A 20440-nucleotide genomic window follows, 5' to 3' on the forward strand; every position below is an offset into this window, starting at 1 on the left:
TACCAATACTATTTCTGATAATAAGTGGTAAAGTATAACAGTAATGATAATAATGTTAACAATAATGATAGTCGTGATACTAATAATACTGATGATAATAATAGTAATACTGATAATAATAATAATAATGTGTTTATACATTTCTGAATCTTGTGCATAGACAAATCAAAGCGCTTTCAAATCACTCTCGACTTTCACACACATGCATAACTGTAAATTAAAGGGATGAAAGACAAAAATCTTAGAAATACCCGCAGATGGAAGAAGACAAGAGAAACCATGGACGGAAAGAGGGAGAGAAGGGTGGGATGTGCTATTCTGGACAGAGAATCAAAAGATGCCATTTTCTTCACACACACACACACACACATACAAGACAACCATCCTCCAGGTAGGCAGTTCGGGACTGGATAGCCACATCCATGAGGTAGATGACGTCACTGATGGTATCCAAAACACGAAAGGCCTTCTGGTGAAACTCCTGCAAACAACAGTCATTCTTACAGTTTGGTTAAAACAGCATTTTATTTGAAAATGTCACAATGTCTTTCGGAAGGAAGAGACGGTAAACCGAGGTCCCGTGTGCATTATGCACTCTGCGCACGTAGAGGAACCCAAGGCAACAAAAGAGTTGTCCCCCGCAACGAATCAAATCACTGTCGCTGGCTGAGCACGGCTAGTGTGTGAGTTCTCCAAGAATACCACAATGCAGACTCTACTGAGTCCTGGGGGTGCAACCTCACAATGAACCACTTCCACTGTGGGCTTCTAAACACCGTCAGAATAACCCGAGTGTACTGGATGGTTGTGAAGGAAAGTGGAACACAAGATCAGCCAAGTAAATTAATGTCTCTGAGGTGGTATTGTTGAAGTCTGGCATTAAGTTAGCAGATCCTATGTGGAGGTGTGGGGGATGAGGGTGTGTATTGTGTGTGTTTGTGTGGGAAGTGTGGGTGAGCAGGTGTGTGTGTGCAAACCAGAGAGAGAGCTCGAAAGAGAGACATGCAGACAAAGGGAGTGAACGAGAGAGAGACAGAGACAGAGACAGAGATGAAGAACGAGGATGACAGACACTTGTCTTGATTTCCAGTCACTGAACACATCATTTAATTACACAAATGACAAAAAGGAAGACTGTTTCGGTGACACTCACGTTGTCCCTCATGTCTTCGAAGGCGACCCTGAGAATGATGACGATCCAGTTGTAAACCACGGCTATCGTCACTAATGCCTGCAGTACAAGACACACCTTGTATCAAGACGTTCGACAGCACAGGGTGCATGGCAAAACGTGAAAAATCAGAATTATATTTTAAATTTTTTATGCTATGATTAATTTTATGATAGATACTCAATGCTGTATACGGTTTTTTTTCTGTCAAGGAGGTATATTTTCATATAAACTGACGTGCAAAACTTTTTTGAAAGCAGACTGTCAAAGAGAAAAGAATAATATTAATAATAATTTGTTTATTTAATAATAATTCATTTTTGTACAGCGCTATAATTCAAACATGAGCAAGCTGTAAGCGCTTTACAATCCAGTACTTGAAATGAAACAAGAAAGCACATAAAAAGCAGTAGAAACACAAAACAGAATCATTATTATAAAAACACAATGCACAAAACCCACAAAATAACATACTCTCAATACTCCAACTGTTACACTCCAGCACACACACAAAAACACATGATTAAAGGGCTGAGATAATAACAATTTTCATTTAAAATACATACATGTAAAAAGGAGCATAATTGTAATTTGCATGCCATAGATTTTGTAAAGATTGTAAAATAAAGTTTTGGACAGAAAAGGTAAAAGGGGTAAAAATCGGCAGTCATTCTTCCTTTCGAACCACACCACCACCATCCATCTACCCACCCCCATTCTCCCTACTCACACATCACACACACTCACATTGCCTTGAGCCTGGGACAACAGCACTATCTGAGTTATGACAAGTATTTTTTAAAGAGATAAGTTTTAAGATTTGCTTTAAAGGTAGACAGATGAGTTGTTTGTTTGAGAGCAATAGGCAGAGAATTCCAAGTTGTTGGGCCGAAGACGGAAAATGACCTCTTTCCACAGGAGGTAAGGAAATATCGGGGAACAGTTAGCTGGGAGGAGTCAAGAGATCTCAATGTTCTGTTTGGCAAGTACGGGTTAACAAGCTCAGAAAGATATGAGAGTGTGGTATCACAATTCAGGCAATGAAACCATAGACAGGCAACTTTATATTCAATTCTGGCTTGAACAGGCAACCAATGAAGTGTCCGCAGGAGAGCAGTAGCACTCTCTCTCCTCGACTTTTTAAGAATGAAAGAAGAAGAAAGGAAAGAAACAGAGAAATATAACAGCTGTGTCAGAATAAAAAGAAAATATGGAAAATGTGTTTCTTATCAGTTCCTCTGGGTATTCACGTCTATGGCAAGTAAACACACAACATCCCTTTATGAATATTTTATTTACTGTCTTCCCCTCCCCATGAATGTTTTATCTACTGTCTATCCCTTCATGAATACCCTATTTACTACTATGCTCAACCGGGTCGTACATAATGCTTGATGTCTTCAGAACTCTGCACACCCCTAATGCCTTACAGAACGCGACGGAGAGGAACTTGCATTTAGTTCCAATGAGAAAAAGAAATCACAGTTTACTCTTTGATCTCACAGTCAAGCAAAGTTATATGTTGTTTGTTTGGTTGCTTTTTGTTTGTTTGTTTTTTTCTTTTTTTCACAAGACATTTCTCTGATTGAAATTCGGGCTGTTCTCCCCCGTGAAAGCCAGTCATTACAATGCACAGCCACCTTTTTCTTCTTTCTTTTAATCTGCAAAAGTATTTGTTTCAGCATGAAGGTGGATATTTTTCCACAGCATTTTACCCTTCTTTTTTTTCTTTTTTTACCGTGGATTCTTTTACGTGCTCACGGGACCTCGGTTTACCGTCTCATCCGAATGACAAGAATATTATATCCATTCTTCGGTGCCTGGCCTGGCACTGATGGGCTGGAACCCGACCTATGGCTTTAGTCTGAACCTTACTCCAAGGCCTGACCAGTGCATGAGGCTTGTTACACGTTGGTCAGGCATCTGCACCCTCCTTCCATTCCCTTTCAACTTGAGCGTATCATGTGGTGTAGCGAATATGGATCAATCCGCACGCTTTCAAACTGAAATTGACCCATGGCTACAGGACCAGAGAAACCTAAGTGCCTATTGTCACTGTCGTCTCTGGGGACGCTATCAAACCAGCGAATCCCCACTGCAAGGAATGATGACTCCAGTGGGTGGGTTATCTTTGTGTGGGTATCGATCGCACCGTTTCCGGCCGTCTTTTCCCATCCAGTTGTAACAATCCTATTTGTACTCTCTCTCCATCACTCGATTACTGCAATTCCGCGCGCGCGCGCGTGCACGTGCTGTATATGTGTGTGTGTGTGTGTGTGTGGCGAGTTCGGGGCGGGGAGTGAGAGTGCAGATATGCGGCTTACGATAATAATATATCTAATTACTTTAGAACGTCTGTATTCTGAAAGATTGAAGCCGCCTCAGCCAAAGTGTGCACGTGTTCTGCCCTGCAGTCTTGTATGTAAGTGTGATTAGTTTCGTGTAGCCTCCGGGGAGGGAGGTGGAGTTCCTGAACCGAATGAGTTGCATTTTGTATTTTTAGCAGAATCGGTTTGCGGTTAGTGGTTGGACCACATTGTTCCCCCACCGATCGTATGGTGCTGCGTCCTTGGGAAGGGCACTTTACTCAGATTTCCTCACACTACCCTGGTATGAATGCGAACCTGACTTCGCTTGAGCAAAGTTTAAACGGGCAGGGCAGGAATTGGCCCTGCCTCGCTATGCCGATTCCCTTACTCTCTAGATAGGTATTAACTGCCCCGATGGCCGAAAAAGGTTGTCGGACCCATAACCATCTTTGTAACCTTTTCTGTCTCATATAAATCACGGGCACCGTGTGTGTGTGTGTGTGTGTGTGTGTGTGTGTGTGTGTGTGTGTGTTTTGCCTTACCATCCAGTAGTAGGCTGCTCTGCTGGAAGGATCGACAAACATGTCAGGGATGTTGCACCAACAGGAATCGATCTGCGTCCATGAAAAAAGACGTGATTAATCATCAATCAAATGGAACAGTTCTTAGAAATCGACTTTAGGAATGAATGTCTGCTGACGCGTTGGCTTTGCTCTCTCTCTCTCTCTCTCTCTCTCTCTCTATATATATATATATATATATATATCACTTCACTTGTCCCTTAGTCTGAATGACCACTGGGCACACAGATAACCTGTCAACCATCTTCCTCCATCCTTCTCTGTTTACTGCTTCCCTACGGGCCTCGCTCAGCCTCAGACCTGTCCTTTCTGGGATGTTGTCTTCCCATCACTTTTTCTGTCTGCCTCTCCTTCTCCCTCTTTGTACAGTGCCCTGCAGGATCGTCTTTGCAAATCCTGTCCATCGTGTGATGTGCCCATACCACCTCAACTGCGTTTTATCACAGTGAAGAGAAGATCTGCACAGGGCCTGATGTCTTGCTTGATTCTGTTCCTCACTTCCTCGTTAGTTATGTGATCACTGTACGTGATGCCCAAGAGTCTTCGAAAACATCTCATTTTATGTGGCCTGTATCCTCTTTTCTAACTCTGCCGTGAGGGTCCATGTTTCACATGCATACAGGAAGATCACGATGATCTTTTTGATCTCGATATATATATAAGACACACGATAAACCCAGGACTTGTTAGCACCACTCCACGAAAATAATTCCACAAGGGTAGATCCTCTTGTTTTTAAGTCCTGCATTCAGCGTTGCTTCTCTTGGTGTGAAGGGGTTTCTATTATGTATTGCTCTGCATATTTACCTCTTTGTGCGCATGCTCAGAGAAAAGGGCAAGCATGAAGAGTACCACAGACACACAATAAAACACACACTTTGAACGGTCTCACTCTATCGCTTCGTCAATTCCCTGCACTCAACTCTTTCAAGTCTGGCGTTGAAACCTACCTCTTCCCAAAAACGCTCATTCATACCCTCCATTAATCCGCCCAGTGTTTCTCTAACCTTCTACCTAAATATTAGAAAGCAAGAATAAAAAAAAGAAAAAAAGAAAAAAAAGAAAAAAAAGAAAAAACAAAAAACAGAACTAAACCACAGTCTGCAGATATTCACATATAAGACAACTTAACTCAGTTTTCAATACGCCCACAGCATCATTGCCTGTATCAATTTTGTTGACAACATATATTATCAAATTGAGCTGCTGTTGTTGTTGTTTTTTTTGTTGTTTTTTTACAACTTTGTTAGACCTATGGTGAACATTGCGAATAACAGAAACAGACCCAGTCAGACACGCAGGCAGACAACATAGGAACGGCAAGGCTCACACACACACACACACATACACACACACACACAAACACACCCTTTATATACACATGTGAGTCACACGTGGCGGGAGGAAACCTGGTGTCAGAAACTAGCGGGTGGTATACGTGACATCCTGCGTGACAGCATGTGCATGTTCGTTTGTGTGCTCACTTTGTGGCTGGATAGATATATGTGCATGTGTTTGTGTGTGTGTGTGTGTGTGTGTGACACAGAGAGAGTGTGTGTGCCCATCAACTTATGTATAAACGTATGCAAGGTATGGAAGAGGGAGAGTTAGAATCGAGAGGGGCTAGGTGGGGGGTCTGGGGGGGAGGGTGTCGGGGGGATACACAATGTGTGCGTGGGGCGGGGGGAGGGGTGGGCGTGTGTGTGCGTGTCAGTAAAGAGGCAGTTGAATGCAGTCCGCTTCAACTTAACATTGCCTTGGGATATACATGATAAAAGAAAAAAAAGAAGTAAATAGCACTCGAACAGGTGAGACTGAAGCCTTTTGACAAGTGGGAATGAATGTAGTGTGAAGGTTCGAGTCCCCCTTCTGTATAATTATCATTGTGCATGTGAATGGGCTGGCACGCCTGGTAGTCTCATACAAACAGACACACTCCCTTATAAACCACCCCCCTCTCTCTCTCTCTCTCTCTCACACACACACAAACACACACATACATAGTAACATACACAAACACACACACATAGACACATACACCCACGATCTCAGAAAAAAATTAATGCTATTTCTTTATTATGCACACACACACGCGCGCGCAAACACATATACACCCACACACCTTCACATATACAGTTTGTGCCGATTCTCTCTCACGCCTTGCAAAAAAACAGAGTTCGTATACACACACACACACACACACGCATGCGCACGCGCGCACGCACACACACACAGTGAACGAGAGAGAGGGCGACGCCAAAACACTTGCCATTTTCTTTTTTCTCTTGTTTGCATGGCAGGGTGTGTGTGAAAAGCTTGCAAAGAATTAAGGTACAGAGTGTGTGCGACGCATACACATACACACCCACCAACACTGATACGACGTTCAGGGGAAATGGGAGAGGAACGGACATAGCTTAAGAGAGAGAGACTCAGAGAGAGACAGGGGGGGTGGGGGGGGGGCATGGTCAGAGAGACAAGCAGACACAGAATGAATACTGACTCACGAAAGTCCTGGCTACAACCAGTCGCTATACCAAGTTTGATGAAAACTGAATACAAAAATTCGTGCTGTCCCAATAAAAATTATAATTTTGTCTTGTATTACTTTTTGTCACAACAGACTTCTCTGTGTAAAATTCGACCTGCTGTCCGTGGGGAGAGCACGTCGCCACAGTGCACTGCCACTCATTTTTTCTCCTTTTTGACTCACTTGTGTAAACAAAGTGAGTCTATGTTTTAACTCGGTGTTCGGTTGTCTGTGTGTGTGTGTGTGTGTGTGTGTGTGTGTCCGTGGTAAACTTTAACATTGACATTTTCTCTGCAAATACTTTGTCAGTTGACACCAAATTAGGCATAAAAATAGGAAAAATTCAGTTCTTTCCAGTCATCTTGTTTAAAACAATATTGCACCTCTGGGATGGGCACAAAAAAAAAAGAAGCCTAATTATATGCAAACTGCATTTACTGTTATATTTATATTTTTTGTATTCTCTAAACCTGGTACTTTGATCTGATATTCTGACCCAACAATAAGAGCAGTCATTATTATCATTTTTTGTTCAAACAGGAACTTCTTTTGCTAAGCATGGAAGTTTTATTTATTTTGCAAACGTTTTGGTGCAGATAGTAAAGAAGGGAAATTACTCTGTAATTAATGCTAGGGGACTTAATTTGCTTTAAACTGATCTTTCTCATCTCAAACATTACATTTTGAAATTATACTCAATACATAAAAAGCTTGGATTTTTTTTTTTTAAGTGTATCACAGGTGAGTCTTGAATTCAGGCCTTGCCTCTCTTGTTTTTCTTATTTCTGTCTTCAGGCGTATTTGTTTTACTATCAAATGGATTTCCTTCCCAGTTTTACCAGGGACAACACCTTTTGTTACCGTGTGTTCCTTTCACGTCCGACATGCGCATGTTGTACATGGGACTTCGGTTTTATCGTCTCATTAGAAATACTAGCACTCACACCACCGCTCTACGTCTAGCGGAGGAAGAGGGGAGGAAATAAAAATCCCGGTCCGTATATGGGACACAAACCTGTGGACACGCGCTTTCTAGTCAGGCGCATTACCACGAGGCAACCCCGATCTACTTTTTTTTTTCTTCATAATATACCTCTGATCTACACTCTGTTTTTCCACATGTATGCCTTATTTTCTTGTATACATGTGTGTGTTTGCTTGAATTGACATCTCTCTCTTTCTCTCTCTCTTTCCACTCTTTCCCCTTCTCCGTCCCTGCCTCTCTTCCATCTTTCTCCCTTCGTCCCCTTCATGACACATCCCCGTCTCTTTCTTTTGTGTTAACCCCACCCCAACCTTTTGTGCATTATTTTCATTAATTATCTGTTTGAGCATTGCTCGTTCCACACAATTATTTTCTTCATCTTGGTTTTCTGTTTGTTTGTTTGTTTTTAATATTTTTCTTCAATGTTCTCCCTTCTTTCGAGGGCCGGATGAAAAAAGAAAAGTACGCATGTTTACTCTGTTATCCTCAGTGAATAAAAACCATTGGTTCTATACAGGGTGTTTGCTCTCGCCATAACCAGCCCCTGTATTAAGTTTGATAAGGCTTTTTTTCCCTGCATCTACAAACTTTTCTTTCGTAAGACTGTGACACTGACCTTTAACCTCTCACTTTGGATTTCAATGTGGGTCGTGCTGTTGCTATGGCCAGTTATTATACCAAATCTTACGAAAATAGTGTTCAAGATGTGAGCTCTTTTTGATTGTGTTTTCTGTGCCGTCCATTGAGGAACTTGGCCTTTCAACTCTTGCTAGAGGGAATGACTGGAATGGTCTTAATTGATCGTCGCTACAGTTACTATTCTACCATGTTTGGATCCTATTGTATTTGCAACAATACAGAAAATGTCAATGTTAAAACTGAAATATGACCCATGGTTAAATCTTACCACGAACACAAACACACACACATACACACACACACACACAGGGAGGGAGAGAGAGTTAGACATACAGATACACAGATAGACTGACAGTTAAAGAGCGACGGACATACAAACAGAAAAAAACTTTGTTTCCCTCAAGGAAAAACACTGCAATAGATCAGCATTAAATACATATTGTTGTTGTTTTCTCCCCTTCTTTAACAATTTGTTCATTGTACGGACGTTCGTCATGTTAATTTCCTGAGGGACAAACACCATACAATTACCGTTATATACACAGGAAAAACACAGACACGGGCGTGTGGGTGTGGGTTGTCGCAGTTTACTTTGTTCCGTTGTTGTTATCTTCCGTATTTTGTTTTTGTTGCTTATTTATTAATTTATCTACTTTCATTCCATAAAAAATGTTTTTGTTTGTTTGTTTTTCGAACAAAGACGAAAAACAATTGTAAAGCGCTCGAAACAAATGGGAAAAAAAGAAACGAACAGAAAAACCGCAATCTTGCATGTGACTGAGGACACGCACGCACATGCACCCACACACGCACACACAGAGCCACACACACAGAGAGAGCCACACACACAATGACAACCACCTGGGCACGGCGTTCACGTTGGCTGCTGGCAGAGTAGGAGGGCTGCACGTGACCCATCCTCGTCCAAGAGGTGGCCGACATCACATCCAGGTCTACCACTTCTCCTCCTCCTCCTTGGTCTCTGGCTGCATGGTCGTTTTCATGAGGATCACTTTGCTGCTGCTGCTGCTGCTGCCGCCGCCCATCGCCATCCGTCGTTCGTGTGCTGGCCAGGCTCGGTACCTCCAGTCTGTCACATAGCGATGGTGAAATCCTGAAGTTCCCATTAGAATCGACGGTAACGAAACCCCCTTAAGTTCCCATCGGAGACAAAAGTAACAAAACCACTGAGATGACAGTAACAAGACCGTGACAGTAACAAAATCCTATGTTCCCACTGGATACGATGATATCAAAACCCTTCGATTTCCGACTAGAGATGGCGGTACCTAAACCCTGGAGTTCCCACTAGAAACGATGGTAACAAAACCCCTAGATTCTGACTGAAAATGATGGTAACAAAACCCATAAGTTCCAACCAGACATGATGTTAACAAAGTTTTGAAGTTCCTATACAAAAGCTAAAAGTAACAAAATATTAAACACACACACACACACACACACACACACACACACACACACACACACACACACACTGATAGGCGCATGGACAACTTACACGGGCTCACTTTGATTACATGTGAGTCAAAAACCACTTAAAACATCTCATAACAAAAACACAAATGGTCACAATGAGATTTCGCTGTTAAGTGTCATTATTTCGTGTCCTGATATATATATATATATATATATATAGAGAGAGAGAGAGAGAGAGAGAGAGAGAGAGAGAGATTTCTATATATGAAAAAGCACTTAAAACATATGTCATTTCTATACTTTACAGACATCATCCTGAGCGGTGTTATGCTTTTATTTTTATTTCAGCATTATCAGTTTTTCATGAAAAAAGATATTCTTAATTCTTCAAAGAAATGATGAGGAAAACCGACATTATCAGCGAATGAGATGTTTCTCCCGTTCAGTTTCAAGGAAATGTACTTTAAAGGCGTGAAGACATCCAAGTACGCCACACCACATCTGCTTCAAAAAAAAAGGGGGGGGGGGGGGGCACATGCCTAGGCATAAACCTAGCTAGCTTGTCAGGCTTTATGACCCTAGCCAACAAACCGCTGAAAGGAGTTTGCATTCAAAAGAACATGCATGTTTCCGGTATGGCAGTGAGCTAGAACATCCATGGAAACGCACTGAGTTCCAAGAAATCGATAGGCTGTTGATCGCTTTACGTTGGGAATGGAAGTGGGGTTTTACAGGATCGTGAAGGACAGACTTGGAGGATGTTAGAAAATGAGGTGGTTTCCATGCCACATAAAATCATCTGTATGACAACTACGTCTGAACAACCGCGCGCATGCGTAAACCGAAACACAGCGCGCGCGAGTTCAAAGGCAGAGAGAGAGAGAGAGTTTGAGGGAGAGAGCGGTCTATGATACTGCTCACATAAGACAAGCGTTGTAGTGGTATTCTTTTCGTAAATAAAATTTTGTTTAATTCAACGATAAAAAAAACACAAGCATTTTGGGAAAATACCACTGGAAAAGGCTTGGTCTGCTGACTGGCATCTTGCAAGATTCATTGGTGGATTCAACCGCGTTTGGCTTTTATGCCACCCATGGTCGCCGAGAAAACGCGAACATTAATGATTTTCACACTCTCTCTCACACACACACACACTTATAGAGAGGGGTCGGGGAGGGGGGGGGGGGGGGGGCAACATGTCTAGTGACCAAGACCGGATAATTACATTTCAACTACTGACGTAGACATACTCATCAATTTTTGCTTTGACATATGAGTCACATATAAGACACGATTTAAGAAAAGAGATTCTGTTACAAGTGCAAGGACGGTTTTTCTTTTCTTCTTTTTTTTGGGGGGGTGGGGGGTGAAGGGGGTTGATGGTGATGGTGATGGTGGAGATATTTGTTTATTTATCTGTTCATTCTCCCGTTGAGTCAGTTACATCAATTCTGTATTCCTAGACCAGGCTAGAGAAAGACCAGAAACCTGGGCTGATTAGGGCTAGGAGACTTCCTCATCCATTGATTAGTCGCTCAGACCGGCTCGTCACCTCGTTACGGAGACGGATTTGCACACACACACGTCACCGAAACGAGCGAGTCACCCACAAAAATAAGCAAGAAAGCCTGATGCAAATTATTCTGTCACTGTGCCCTGGAGGGCAATTGTCTCAGGGGGTCGGGAAGAATCGCCTCAGGAACTTGCAAAAAAAAAAAAAAAAAAAAAAAAAAAAGTTCTCTCGCTGCCTGGCTCCTGGCCACGTGACAGACGCGACAGTATTTGCACTGGAAGCATGAGTGAAGTGCGCATTCGACACGTTATGTCCCAGCAGACTCTAGGAGCGGGAAAAAAAATTTTGACGGCTTAAAATATTCGCTGGCCGCGCACACAATGAGTATGTATGAAATGCAGTCAGCTCAGGACATTTGCATGATCTCACAATCAAAGGCGGGCATCTCCGCTTACAAGAAATCAATGCAATGATATCAACATATACCACGATATTCATTACGAGCACTGAAGCAGAACATTTATGAGTAATAGACTATCCGTACACTAAATAATATTTCCTTCATACGTGACCGCATCGGTCATGAGATAAACTATGCCTAGGTCCATCCCATGATCACAAGGAACAGTACCCTGTGGCACCTGCTTCATACAATGTTCAGTCATTATGGCACCCTTTGGCACTGCTTCAAAATGTATTCAGTCTTATAATGGTACATTGTGGCACTGATTCAGACAGTAATCAGTCATAACGGTATCTTGTAACTGCTTCATACAGTATTCAGTCATGATGGTACCTTGTGGTACTACTTCAGACAGAAGTCAGTCATTACCACGGTACCTTGTGGCACCTGCTTCAGACAGTAGTCAGTCATAATCACGGTACCTTGTGGCACCAGCTTCAGACAGTAGTCAGTCACACTGGTACCTTGTGGCACCAGCTTCAGACAGTAGTCAGTCACAATGGTACCTTGTGGCACCAGATTCAGACAGTAGTCAGTCATAATCACGGCACCCTGTGGCACCAGCTTCAGACAGTAGTCAGTTATAATCATGGTACCCTGTGTCACCAGCTTCAGACAGTAGTCAGTTATAATCATGGTACCCTGTGTCACCAGATTCAGACAGTAGTCAGTTATAATCATGGTACCTTGTGGCACCAGATTCAGACAGTAGTCAGTCATACTGGTACCCTGTGGAACCAGCTTCAGACAGTAGTCAGTCATAATCATGGTACCCTGTGGCACCTGCTTCAGACAGTAGTCAGTCATAATCATGGTACCCTGTGGCACCTGCTTCAGACAGTAGTCAGTCATAATCATGGTACCCTGTGGCACCTGCTTCAGACAGTAGTCAGTCATAATGGCAACCTGTGGAACCAGCTTCAGACAGTAGTCAGTAATAATGGTACCCTGTGGCACCAGCTTCTGACAAAATTCAGTCATACTTGTACCTTGCGGCACCTGCTTCTGACAGTATAGCAGTCAGTCATAGTGGTATCTTGTGGCACCTACTTCATAGTATCCTGTCACGGTGGTTCCTTATAGCACCTGATTTGGCATTATTCAGTACTAATGGTACTTTGTGGCACCTGCTTCAGACAGCAGTCGCTCATAGTGGTACCTTGTGTAGCCTGCTTCCGACAGCATTCAGTCATGATGGAATCTTGTGTAGCCTGCTTCAGACAGTATTCAGTCATGATGGAACCTTGTGTAGCCTGCTTCAGACAGTATTCAGTCATAATGGAACCTTGTGTAGCCTGCTTCAGACAGTATTCAGTCATGATGGAACCTTGTGTAGCCTGCTTCAGACAGTATTCAGTCATAATGGAACCTTGTGTAGCCTGCTTCAGATAGTATTCAGTCATGATGGAACCTTGTGTAGCCTGCTTCAAATAGTATTCAGTCATGATGGAACCTTGTGTAGCCTGCTTCAGACAGTATTTAGTCATGATGGAACCTTGTGTAGCCTGCTTCAGACAGTATTCAGTCATGATGGAACCTTGTGTAGCCTGCTTCCGACAGTATCCAGTCATAATGGAACCTTGTGTAGCCTGCTTCAGACGGTACTTCGTCTTAATGGTCCCTTGTGGCGCCCGCTTCAGAGTATTCAGTCATAATGATGGTACATTGTGTAGCCTGCTTCAGATAGTTTTCAGTCATAATGGTACCTTGTGTAGCCTGCTTCAGACAGTACTCAGTCATAATGGTCCCTTGTGGCGCCTGCTTCAGAGTATTCAGCCATAACAATGGTACCTTGTGTAGCCTGCTTCAGTGTTTTCAGTCATAATAGTAATCTGTGTAGCCTGCTTCAGATAATTTTCAGCCATAATGGCACCTTGTGGCGCCTGCGTCCGACAATATGCAGTCTGAACATTGCTGCAGGTGAAGCTGACATCTGTCTCTTCAAAGACTCATTATATTGGTGTTAAATAAACTGTAGTCGCACAGTGTGTTCCGACGAAAAAGTAATAGTAAAATACCTTTAATTCCTGAAAAAAAATGATAGTCAAGTATACTGGATTTGCAATTGTTCTTTTGCACTGCTTTGCAGTACAATGTGTGTGTGCGTGTGTGTGTGTGTGTGTGTGTGTGTGTGTGTGTGTGATATTTTTACTTTACTCGTTTTCACTTTGCTCGTGTTTATGTATGTATCTATCTAACGTGAATTTTGCTTGTTAGCATCTATTGACTGAGCATGCAAAGTCCATAATGTCTTCAGACTCACACTTCAAACTCAAACTCAGATTGTTAAATTATATAGGTTATGGTCCTTTACAATTGGAGTGCATTGTGCTAATACAGAAATAATTACAAATAAAACTAAAAACTAAATGATTATGGTTCTTTACAATTGGAGTGCATTGTGCTAATACAGAAATAATTACAAATAAAACTAAAAACTGTTTCCTTGTGTCTAGAGATTTGTGTACGAAGTTAGCAACATTCATTACTATCGGTCAGTTTTCTGCAACTATCAGTAAAGCAAATTTGTACACAAATGGTTGCCTGTAAAATTTATCGGGAATTAACGTCATTCCTGGGTTCACTGAGTTTAGGAAATTCAAGCTGAAAGTGCACCTGTTTCTGAGACAATGGGTGAATTAATTTAATGAATGATTTTTTTTTTTTCTGAGAGTAATATATTGAAGTATACATGCTTTGTTTCCACATAGCTCTCGAAAACAAGCCAAAAAGAAAAAAAGAAAAAATAAATAAATAAAGGAAAGGCAGAAGTGTACAAACAAGAGAGATGTCAAAGGGAAGATATATGTATACTATACATACAGAAGAAGAAGAAGAAATTCCTAAGCAAGAGAATGACAATAACATAACAAAAAGACTCACCGAAGCTGCTGGTCGTCATCTTCGTCTTCGACGGATTCTTCCTGCAACACACCCAAACCATCCATGCTGCTTTTACTCTTCGTGACATCAGTTACACACAACACTTTTGCCTGTCATGTAAGATGTATGGTTCATTGGCAGAGGGAAGTAAGTGACTGGTCACTTTGGACACAAGCTGACAGCCGAACATCTGTTATTATTATTATTGTTATGAGCATTTACGCCTAATCTTGAACGCCTTAGGCGTTTACAAATAGAACACATATGTGAATATCAAAAAGAAAGAAACTGACCACAAGATACCAAACATTATCAAAAATTACCCCCCACCCCACCCCCACCCCCCAAACACAATACACACAAGCACAAGCGCACGCACACACACACACGTCATTGCGCACAATCGTAAATAGTACACAATCAAAAATACAACCAACAATTTCTAATCGCATTTCTCCTAAACAACTTCTCTACTTTTTTTCTTTTTTTTCACTTTTCTCTCTTTTCCCAAAGCCGCAAGAACGCGATACACTGGTGATTTTTGTTCCTTCTAATTAATCAATTGCAGTAGCATAAGCATGTCTGTTAAGTTATGTCGCTATTTGAAGTTCCAATTTTTTTTTTTCAAATTCCGTTAAGTCGTGTGTGTGTGTCTGTGTATGTGTCTGTGTTTGTGTGTGTGCACAGACAGAGAGAGAGTGAGAAAGAGAGAGAGATGGAAGGACCCAAAGGGGGTATACATGAACAAAACAGATGCATATCGTCTTTTAAATACTTTGTTGAGATACACAACCCAACTGCTTTACAGTACGTTCACTTGTTCATGACAACAATATAATCGATCTGAATAAACATGGCTCTTTTGTGTACTGGTGTGAAGAGAGAGAAGAGGGCTAGGGGGCGTGGGGGGGGTGGGGGTGGGGGGTGTTAAGGGGGGAACAGGCGCGTGTCACTGTGCCCACACTGCTAATAATACTGTTGACAACGTCCCATCGAACTACATGACTCGCTCCTCAGTACGTATAGACTGGTGAGCCCGCCCTAACCCACCCCATTCTATGGCTGAATAAGGCTAAATATGGGTAATCATATTTGCCGGCGTAAATATGCATTGGGGACGCTAATGGATTAACAGCCTTTGTGCCTGTCAGATATAATCAGCGGCCACATAAAGATAATGGGAGCGGAGGGCTGTAAATAACCTGTCGGGAATCCCCAATTGCCCTTTTCATTTTCCTGTCTTTCTCAGTGATCAAGTGCCCGATTTAAGAGTTCTCTCTCTCTCTCTCTCTTTGTGTGTGTGTGTGTGTGTGTGTGTGTGTGTGTGTGTGTGTGAACAGAAGCCTAAAAAAGGGTTCATTGGGGTAATAAAAGTCAACACACCACTCGCCATCTTTTGAATGTGTTGGCACCTTCAGATGCATGGGCACCACCATCTCCTGTAACTTTCCCGAGGTGCTGAAATGAGTGAAAATGACCGATCTGGGGGAAGGCTGCAAGACACATCTTCCTGAGTGCAGGTCGAACTCGGGCCACAAAATTCCCATTCTTCCGTAAGAGAGACTTAGGCCAATTTGACTAAAAGAGACCCTTACTTCTGCTGCCATTGACACAGACGAGTGAGAAATCACTGACAAGGACCGTGCTCGCTGAGGACAGACTGTGAAGGATACGAGCAGAAAGCGAAAGTATAAAGCCAGAGGCTGTTGTCGCTACATGCATATGTATCGAACACTTGTAAAATAAAACCCCAAAAATCAAGCCTACATCAGTACATCTTTATGAAGACTTTTTCACACACACACACACACACACACACACACACAGAGAGAGAGAGAGAGAGAGAGAGAGAGAGAGAGAGAGAGAGAGAGAGAGAGAGAGAGAAACATGCAGGCGCGGTTTTGTTGTTTTGTATTTATTGAAACAGTTGTTACGTGTCAAATTCAGTTTACTGTAAAAAAAAAAAAAAAAAAAAAAAAACAAAAAACACACCTTTATATATATATGAACTACAAACGAAACCCCTATCAACTGCGAACAGCGTGTTATTGCGAACGGTTAGTGTAACGGCCGACTACGAAGCGTTCTCACCACACACATTTCACATAATTTAACGTCTGCTTCGACCTTTTTCTGATACCTTAATGATTGTCCATTTCTAAGAACCAGTCAAACACCAGCTCTTTCAGGCTATATCCCCGCTCTTTCTTCTCTTCGCGCACCACTGCTGACTAAGTTAACAACATGCTCTCAAAATCCTAAAATCAAGGGAAGCAAGTAGTAAGTCTTGAACTTTGACACAGTTTGAAATAGCTGATTTGATCGGACAAATTGAAGGAATTGTGCATTACCAGCGCTGGGAGAATCTAAGAAAGCATGCTGGTGACAGATCAGAACGTGTTTTGACAGGCATCTCCAAAACAGTGTCGTTTACAGTTAGATCATAGGATATTTTGACCTGAGTCTATTTGCTGACGATGCTGCACAGTTACTGAGCGTCCTCAAAAGGGTATGTTTGTGCATGTGTGATCAAAACCAACAATACAACAGTCTGGCACGATTTTCTAATAATAATAAGGTATGTCTGATGAGTTCAAGACCTTCTTCTGTTTTAATTATCCAATTGTACCCAAACACACCGTTCGCAAATAGACTCGCCCAATCGCATTTACCCTCAGGCACCCCTGTTATTCCAACCGTTGAAATAATGTAAAATTCCTGGTGCAACCATTCGGACAAAACCTTCAAAAACAAAGCTACACTTGACGACCGTATAATCTGCTATCTGTGCAATATACACGTTGAGCTGGTCGCTTCGGCTGGATTGTTCGCCATCAGACCTACCTAACCTATCACATAGTAGTCCAGAAGCCAGCTGACAACTCTAGGTAAGAACTGCCTAATATTTCCTTGTTATTTTTCTAATTTCCCAATTTTTTCTATCGTTAACACTGCCTAGTGTGTTTTAAGCCTAGATCTCGACTCAGTTCTGGTCTTCTCAAGCCACTCACACTTTTAAGGATTAGTTTGATTAATAGTCATAGTGTTTTACGAAATCCGGAAATGGAACTACTAAGGAGCGGCGTCCAAACTCTCATCAAAGCGCAACACAACAACGAAAACGCCAGGAACAAATACCTCATTTTCTGCAGCGATTTCAAATCTACAAAGACCATCATTCCAGAATTCTTCTCCTTTCACTGCCGCCATATGTTTTTTCTTGACCGCTTGATTTTATGCCATGCCAACGGAAAAAAAAAGTATGAAACACTGTGCCTGATCCTGAAACCACAGTGACGTCTCTGTTTTTAAAATACCTTTGACTGACGTAACATGATGACGTATTGTACCAATCACAAACATTGTTACAAACGCAAAAGAGAACCCTGCTTGGACTTCTCTCTTCTTTTTTTCTTTTTTTCTGTTTTATATTCACTTTTGCTGGGACAACCTAATCATGATGGCGAATTTTTGTTGTGAAGTCTATCCAGTGGGACAGTTTGTTAAGTGTATGAATCAAATTATCAGCAGGAATCAAATTATCAGCGGTGAAAGAAGCAACTTTATTTCTTTCCACAAGTGGTATTAGTAAGCAACGAGTCAGCTGAAAATCCATATAATTATTTTGCCGACGTCGACACGAAACAGCTGTCACGAAACCGTGATTTATAGAATCTGTATCAACGAAACTGTACAGCGGTGTTCCACCTTTCCATGCTGTGTGTTGTATAACAATAAAACAAATACAAATTCTTTTTACCAAAAAAAAAAAAAAAAAAAAAATCATCTCTGTCACCATCCAAAATTGAGTTAATCAACATCGGTCGTTTTTGCTGATCTAACTCACACACAAACGCGCGCAGAAAGAGACTGAGATGATTTATTCACTAAAGGCCACAGCCTCATATGAACAAGGGGTGATAACAAAATTTGTAAATGTCATCATAACTGTCAGTGTTTATAAAAAAACTGATTTCACAGCTTAATAAAGAAATAAACTAAGATAATACTGTCTATCTGAGCTTAAAAACTCTATATAGATAGCATGCCTGGTTTCGAATAGTAATATCATCAGTAGATGCTATCAATAAACATAATCTAAACAAACATGAATATTCATGATACTTCTTTGGAATATGTTTCGAACGGAGATCGTTTATAAATAATAATAAAATATTTTTAAAATCACCACTATCACCACCCAAAATTGACAGTTAATCAACATCGGTCGTTTTTGCTGATCCAGCTCACACACAAACACACACACGCGCGCAGAGAGAGGGGGGGGGGGAGAGAGAGAGAGAGAGAGAGAGAGAGACAGACAGACAGACAGACAGACAGACAGAAACAGAGAGCAGAAAAGCATTTTCCCTGAGGGTTTTTTTGTTGTTTTTCAGTACAAGCGATACAAAACACAACGAAGAATATTTGCTAAAGTGAATATATCGGATCGCTCAGTAAAATATTGAATTTGGATAGATGGAATAAATGACTTTTTTTTGTTGTTGTTGGGGGGGGGGGGGGGGGGGGGGGGGGCGGAGCGAGGGGTTGTGGTAGGGTTTTTGTTGTTTTCTGTTGTTGTTGTTTTTTCTTTGTTTGTTTGTTTGTGGGGGAAGGGTGTCTTCTTTTACGAATTCGAGTCTCTCCAAACATTTTAGATAATCCGGAGAATACATTAAAGCGCTTTTTGACTGATCCTTGGTCAAGGTAACTCAACTGTTTATTCCATTTTGAAAACGTTTGTAAGCCCATTTATGTAAGTTTCAATGGTCAATAAAATCCAATAAAACACTCGCGCGCGCGCACTTACGCATTCACACTCACTCTCACACTCACTCTCTCTCTCTCTCACACACACACACACACACACACACACAAGAAGTCCACCTGAAGGTCAGCAAGGACTATGTTTATCCTTCCATGTAGCCTGCTGCTTTCAGCACACACACACACACACACACACACACACACACACACACGTGCGCGCGCACGCAGCACGCACAGTGTTGGCCAACGTGAACAGTCTAATTGTGCAGTCTCGAAACAAGTTTCATTTGATAAAAATGCGCGCCCTGTTCCCGAAAGAAACTTCATTCACAACCGGTTTACATGCACCAAAACGGCAGGTGGGGGGGGGGGGGGGGGTGAGGAGGAGGGAGGGCGGAAGGGTGGGGCTGAGGTGGTGAGGGGAGAGGATGTTCTACAATTAGTCAGATCAACAAACACGGAAACGAAAACCCGGCCCGGTTATCTTTCACTTTTTTTTTTTTTTCTTTTTTTTTCGCTTGAAACAGTGGTCTTCGTTGTTGGTGGTCGTAGTGTTGAACATCATTACTGTAGGCTACTGCTGTCGGTCACTAAATATTGTTCTCTTTGTGAAATTCGGGCTGCTGTTCCCACCGGAGACAGCGCGTGGTCATAGTGCAGCGCCATCCATATTCTTTTTTCTGTCTGCAAGTGTATTTGTTGTACAAAGTTGGGTCACATGGGACATCGGTTAGCGTCTCATCAGAATGACTAGCACCCAGACCACGGATACTGAGGTGTAGGGCCTAGTGGAGGGGTGTGTAAAAATCCGGTCCGCATACTGGAATCGAACCTGCGGATACTCGTTTCCAAAACGAAGCAACAATTGCATTTGATTAAAAGTATAATACCCACCTACGTAAATTATAGGCCTAACCATAATAAATTTTCTTCAAATTGCCTTTTGGCGCACATCACATTTTACAGTTGAAATGAACAGTTCACACAAAGAGGCGGTTTTGTTTTTGTTTTTAAACAAAAAAGAAAGAAAGGCTGAGAAACATTTAAATACTATTTCTCTTACTCACTTGCTGCTGTTGTTGTTGAAGGAAAAATGGCGGCATTCACACGACTGTGTCGTCTGGTCGTCGCAACCCCAGGCCCACTTCGTTGCCAGGGCAGC

General features: G+C 42.0%; 1 protein-coding gene across 1 annotated transcript in view; it reads right to left on the reverse strand.

The window, feature by feature from the left end:
• LOC143295844 (uncharacterized) overlaps positions 1-20440 on the reverse strand; it is a 72693-nt gene that overhangs the window by 25226 nt on the left and 27027 nt on the right. The window contains exons 3-8 of the mRNA XM_076607495.1: positions 20346-20440; positions 14512-14552; positions 9077-9305; positions 4023-4094; positions 1154-1231; positions 374-481 (exon numbers count right to left, since the gene is read on the reverse strand). The exon at positions 20346-20440 is cut by the window's right edge and continues 82 nt beyond it. Of these exons, the coding sequence (XP_076463610.1) occupies positions 374-481; positions 1154-1231; positions 4023-4094; positions 9077-9305; positions 14512-14552; positions 20346-20381 (564 nt within the window). The 5' untranslated portion in view covers positions 20382-20440. The remainder of the gene's footprint in view (positions 1-373; positions 482-1153; positions 1232-4022; positions 4095-9076; positions 9306-14511; positions 14553-20345) is intronic.

This window comes from Babylonia areolata, chromosome 21 (genome assembly GCF_041734735.1).
Source record: "Babylonia areolata isolate BAREFJ2019XMU chromosome 21, ASM4173473v1, whole genome shotgun sequence".
NCBI classification, from domain to species: Eukaryota; Metazoa; Mollusca; class Gastropoda; order Neogastropoda; family Buccinidae; genus Babylonia; species Babylonia areolata.